Source organism: Phlebotomus argentipes, unplaced genomic scaffold (genome assembly GCF_947086385.1).
Source record: "Phlebotomus argentipes unplaced genomic scaffold, Phlebotomus argentipes genome assembly scaffold_4, whole genome shotgun sequence".
NCBI classification, from domain to species: Eukaryota; Metazoa; Arthropoda; class Insecta; order Diptera; family Psychodidae; genus Phlebotomus; species Phlebotomus argentipes.
Window position 1 is genome coordinate 269,115 of NW_026776174.1, and position 6,165 is coordinate 275,279.

General features: G+C 38.2%; 1 protein-coding gene across 1 annotated transcript in view; it reads left to right on the forward strand.

Annotated features, from left to right (window-relative positions):
- LOC132257725 (orexin/Hypocretin receptor type 1-like) overlaps nucleotides 1-4,258 on the forward strand; it is a 41,735-nt gene extending 37,477 nt beyond the window's left edge. Inside the window, exon 9 of the mRNA XM_059754746.1 lies at nucleotides 2,959-4,258. Within this exon, the coding sequence (XP_059610729.1) occupies nucleotides 2,959-3,245 (287 nt within the window). The 3' untranslated portion in view covers nucleotides 3,246-4,258. The remainder of the gene's footprint in view (nucleotides 1-2,958) is intronic.
- The last annotated feature ends 1,907 nt before the right edge of the window (nucleotides 4,259-6,165 follow it).

Consider the following 6,165-nt stretch of genomic DNA (forward strand, 5'->3'; position numbering starts at 1 on the left):
GTCAATCTTGAAGTCAATTGATTTAAGGGCATGGAAGGAGTTGAAATTGAATGGCTCCTCAGGAGAATGTTCTGGGAAAATATATATCTTTTAACCCTCAGTCAACAGTCAACTTCATTGAATTACTTTCTCAAGTATGACTTTGGAATTAATATGTTTAAATTTTGTCAATATTTTCACATTTTACGCTTTGATGCTTCGGCACGCAAAATTCCTCAATATATATTTTGAGGAAGAATGTTACATTTTGGGCTCTTCTAATTTGCTTGCCAAGGTTGAAAAAGTAATGTGAAAACCCTGGAGGATTTTTGCGTCCACGTAATCCTGATTATAACTGAACATAAAGCGGGGAAAACCGTGACAATGTTGGTGAATTTCTTGGCCGAAATTCTCGGGATTACCGCAGAAGGCAATAAAAGTGGATGTTTTATTGTCCATGGAGTGGCGTGGAGAATTCACGCACTATCTCTGCCGGGGTCAAGAGCCGACAAATGCCCTCGTTGGTTTCAATAACACGCCAAATCCTTCCTCCGCAGCATCAGATGTCCCACAAAACAGCCTCCCAGAGTCAACACGCTCTTTGGCAGTCATGCAAATTTGAGTGCTGTAGTTTTGGGGGATAATCCTGCTTGTATCGTGAGATTCAAGGTGTGTTCCTGCTTTTTTTGATACTCTCATGGAGAGAGAGGATAAAAGGAAGGCTGGGGGAAAATTAAATCAGGAAAATCTCTGGCGTTATTCAGTCACTCTTGGTGTCTGGCGGAGCAGCGACAAAAAGAGTCCCGAAGTCTGAATGTGATTTTGATAAAAAGCGACGCTTTGCAGAGGCGCGTGGCATTCTAACCATTTCTTGTGCTTTATCCCCTCTTTATATTCACTTACACCCCAATTTTGTCACTTTTGCCCACTCTTCCCGGTCCAAAAAAGGATAGAATTTATACCATTTCCCTTTTTGTCTCTTGCGCATCGTAATTTGACGGAAACAAGATTTTGGTTTATTCGTTCTCAAGTTTTATACATTTTATCCCATCGGCTTGTGACTGAAAAAATAGGGGAGGGGAAAGGAGGAGGAAGAAAGAGAGTCCTTTGGGGAGGGTTGGGAAAAAGGAGAGAAGATGAAAGGCCTGAGCAAAATCGATGGATTGTATGGCATTGTTCAGAACAGAGAAAGAGAGGAGAATTAAATGAATAAAAAAAGAACAAATTTCTCTCAAATAGAAGACTTCTTTGACGAAAGTGGGGTTTTGTTAGGCTCAATGGACAGATTTTCCTCTTTGACGAAATTGTGAAATATTTTTCTTTCGCCGGACAGAAACTTGTCGTTTTTTTTGACGAAAATGTCAAGAAAGACATGAAAAATATTATTTTGTTACTCTCAAAGCTAATGTGATTCTTTGTACACAAATCCAAGGGGAATATATTATGAGACGAAGTGGTGTACAGCTTTTGTGGAAGTGTTAGGATTAGGGAGTGTTTTAATATTTCAAATATTTGCACAGAAAAAGCTTTTTCTTCAACAAATTTAGACATTTCCCATGTTATTTTTCTTAGGAATATTAATTTTATTGCTTTTATAGGTTATGCAATTGATTTAAGACAGGTTTTTGAGGTTTTTGAGGTTTTTGTAATTCAATATCCCTCAAAATTATCAACTTTATCTTTAATTTGGGAATATTTCTCTTTTTCTTACATGAAGTTGAGCTTTTCTGTTCGGAAAACTTCATATTCATTGAGAAAAATCTTTAAAGTTAAACATAACCTCAAAAATATCATTTCAGTCTAGAAGATTATCTATTTTCTTAGTTATTTCTGCGGTTTTTGCTTCAAAGTGGGAAATTAACCTAGTTATCTTGTAGAGTCAATGAGATATTCGTTGTATTTACTCATTTTTCAGTCTGAAAAGATTAAAATTAGTCCAAGAAGGGTTTTTAAGCTTGATACATAACCTCACAATTTGGTCAGAACTCTTCTAGGCATATTATCTCCCCCTTGCACAAACCCGAAACGAGAATTCAACGTGCGTTTCTTGCGATTTATGTGTCGCAATCAAAACTCTTCCTGAGTAGAATTTGTTAAGGAGTTTGTTGTGTCCATAAATAATTTATGCGGATATTAATTCCTCATTCGCACTGTGCCATCAATTTTATTAATTGCCCTTTTTATTTGACTTGTTGTTCTGTGTGTGTGGGAATTTATGCATAAAACAAGCTCTCTTTTCTATCTTGTCAATTGAGCGAGATGTGAAATGATTTGAATAAAGGAGCATCAATTCAAACGAGGCGGATGGAAAAGGCGGTAAATTTTATCGTTCGGAGGAGGGAAAATTTGCCTCTGGTTTTATCTCTTCAACTCTCCACTTTGGCAGTGAATATCTTTCTCTGGATTCTCTGGACAAAGGCAGTGATGATTGTGCGAAAATTTCTCCTGACCTTTCACCCAATATTGCTCCTTGGGCGAAATCAGATGGAAATGCGTCTCTTGCGCAAGGATATCACTCTGCATGATGTCTCACTGAATTGGGAGTGAGATAAATTTGTCATGTGCATGAAATATGTGAGGTTTTCTATTAAATTGAGTGATTTAACAGAATTCTTGGTGGAATTTTGTCGGTCATTTGGTCAATGTTAGGAGAAATTAAGGAGTTTTAAACACAGCTCGAAGGGCATAAATTATGAACACAGGAAGTCTTGCCAAACCGAAAGTTCTCATTCAATTTTTCAGCGAATTGAATTTTGGAGGAAGTTTCCTAAGTCTCAAAAGGAATTTCAATACTTTTGAGGCCGTTTAGCATCGTCTGGAAGCCAAAGTTTCCCCACAAAATTCAAGGGCAGTGAATCAGCAAGCAAACTTTCCTCATAATTCGCGAATTTGCCAAATTGTTCTCACCCAGAGAACACAAGGAGAGCTTTCAAAGTTCAAATTTGTGCTGAACATAATGCTGTGCTCGGTTCATTGCAGGCAAGTTCCGGCGGGAGTTCAAGAATGCTCTGGAGAAGTGTCGATGTTGTGGCTCTGGCCGAGGGCGCGTGGAGGATCGATCGATGTACCACAGCGCCCACACGCCGGGAACAAGGCTGAACAACGTGAGTCCCAGCTCCAGGAGCAACTACCAATTGGCCAGCGTGCGCGACTTCACGCGCCAGCAGACAATCCAGACGTCGTTCATCGAGAACGGCCACAATAATCACCACCAGACGCTGCTGGGCGCAGACGAGAAGGCGACACGGCGATCGTCACGTCCCTGACGGGAGCGCCTCAAGCTCCGCGTCTCGTGGGTGACTCGCGGCCGTCTCAGCAGCGTCGACGAGTCGCCGCCTCTGGGCTGAGCATTCCTCGCATGCCTCCTGGACGCAGAGTTATTCTCCGTGCCAGAGGGCTTGACGAGGGTGCTCTGAGACCCCTAAATGGGGTGAAATCTGGGGGCATGTGTAGATATAAATCATCTGTGAGTACACAATCTGTGGGAACATTGGTAGAGATTCTAGCGAGACAACAAGAATAAAAGTCCTTTAATGTCGCACTGAAAATTGACAATTTCGTGCTTTCAAATCTGTAGTTTTGATCCTGAAATTTTTGTCAATTTTCAAGTGAAAAATATAATAATTCTAATATGGAAAAAAATATAGTGAGAACAGTAGAACATTCCCATCAATGTGACAAGGAAAGATAGTGCTCAATAGAATTGTTTTTATTTTCTAAATTCTCCGGGCAAAATGCTCACAATTTTCTGTATATACGTAAGACTAATTGAGACTAAATTTTACTAAGTGTAAAAAGAAATTTTAATGTTAAGAAACACTGAAGAAGACTTGAGAATCAAGAGCACAATTCAACCAGTGAATTGTTTTGTGAGTTTCTCAAGAATTCTCTCACGGCACTAAAACATACATATAAATTCTCCTGCTTCTCGAGGACTTTCTTGGAAAAATTATCATGAAAGTTTGCCATATGATGAGGAAATTCACACAAAATTTCCCTGGATATTAATACAAAATTGGATCAATTAAAACATGGAGCAAAATTGAAGTTAGTAAACTTAGAAGTATTTTTGTATTTAAACTTACCAAGGAAAAATCTCTTAGAATTTAGCCTCAAATGTATTACTAAAGAAATAACTCAAGACACTTTGTAAATGGTTAATGTGTAAAAAAAAGAAAAGAAAAATAGTCTCAGTATGATTAGAGCCTAAGTTTTGCTCTCAATGATTTTCCTCTTCAAAGACTTCCAATTAAATCATTGAGACCAAAGAGAGAAAAAATCCTCCTTTCAAATCCTGAGACTTTTTCACAATTTCCACACACCAGAAAATCAAAGGAAATTGTGAAGAAGAACAATTTTTGGCGAAGGAAAAGCACTTCTATTTGTTAGCATAAATAAATTTTATATCTGTTGTCAAAATCACAAATGAAAGGCAGAGAAAAGAAAGAAGCATCTTATTGGTTTTGAAGAAGTTGCTCATATCAAATACATATTTTAATTTTAATAAAATGACGGAGAAAATATGTGTTGAAAACACACAAAATGGAAAATATAACTGTGAAGAATCTCACTGTGGGAGATAATGAAACATTGAGTGGATGTTTTTCTCAATTTCAACTCATCCTTTCGCGGCAAACGGAATTAAGGCCACTCGGGAGAATTGTGTTATCAGGATTTTTCAGCACACTCCTGCCAAGCGCACGCAATGTGGGAAAAGTCACTGGCAAATTTAATATAATAATGGCATTGAAGTCTCTTCCTTTGATTCCGTGGAAGTTTTCCCTTAACTTTTCAGCGATTGTGTTTGAGAAATCATCGAAAACAATTATCGCCCATCAAGGGAAAATACCGCGCACTTAAAATGCTTTTAATGGTGTAAAATGGGGTCATAAACCTTAACCCGGAAACCCAAAATTTCCAGGAAGACTGACTGGGCTAAAGTGTTTTCAATGGAGGAGAGAAAAGAAGAAAAAAACACCCTTGAGCAAGGATTTTCAGGTAAAGGAGGAAGGCAATCAAGAGGATTTGTGAGGCAAATACTTAATAGCTCTTTACACGCAACTCCTCCCTTTCCTTTCTGGGGTGGTTGAGAACTCCTGAAATTCGTCCTGAAAGAAGGTGGCAAGTATTTTCTTCCCACTTAATTTGACGTTCATCTCCAGAAGGAGTTAATTTCGCGGGTATGAATTATCGCGTCAGCTAAGATGATGGCTGATTGTGTGCACTTGAGAACAAATACCCTTCAATTTATCCAATTTCCCAGTGGGATCGACAAGGGGTTGCATAAACTGTGACGCAATTTGGAGGCAAAACAGCAAAGTGACTTTGTTGGTCTGGTTGTGATTTTGAGTGGCTTTCGATGCAGGGTTTTGATGGAACAAAGAGCGACTTGAAAAGCTCTCCCAATTGACTAGATGAAAGGTGAGTTGCGTTTATTTGCATGATTGACTTCAGCTGTGATTCAATTTTATGGCTTTTTACGCTTCACCGACATTTTGTCATTATATAAATGTGTTAAAAATTAATTTAAATAAATAATTCAACGCAGCTTTTTCTCTAATAAAATTCAAATGATATTGTTCTGCTTCAACAATAGTTCTGCTGATTCTCCTTGTGGTGAATGTTTCAGTGCAGATTTTTATAAAATTGCTATTGATTTGTGGTTTCATGTTCAATTGACAGTTTTTGAAACAATTCAGGGCTTTTTGCTACAATTTTCCCTTCATGTCAATTGCAATAGTTTGTCAGAAATCTTGCAAAGTTTCAACTTTCGTCTACAATTGTGAAAACACCAGCAAATTGGCCAAAGAAGTCAATTTTGGTGGCACTGTCATTTCCATTATTTGCACATCCAAAGAAATCAACCCTAAAAATAGCCCCAGAGAGAGAAGATCCTTTTTTCCGATATCACGTTTTATATTAACGTAAAAATACCTTCATATCCTTGGAATTTGTAATGGGAAACCTTGCCCTTCGTTTCCTTGTCAAATTACAGGAAGGTGAAAAGCCGTCCTCGATAGACTCTCTATTTATCAAAATTTATGGCAAAGAAAATTTCTACAAACATTTTTCTGTCAATTGAAAAATGGAATTGAGTTTGGGGGTGGAAAATATGAGACTCACACGTTCCTTCGAGTCATTTCCTGTGGCTTCACAGGAGCAGCTTCAACACACACTTCACCTTAA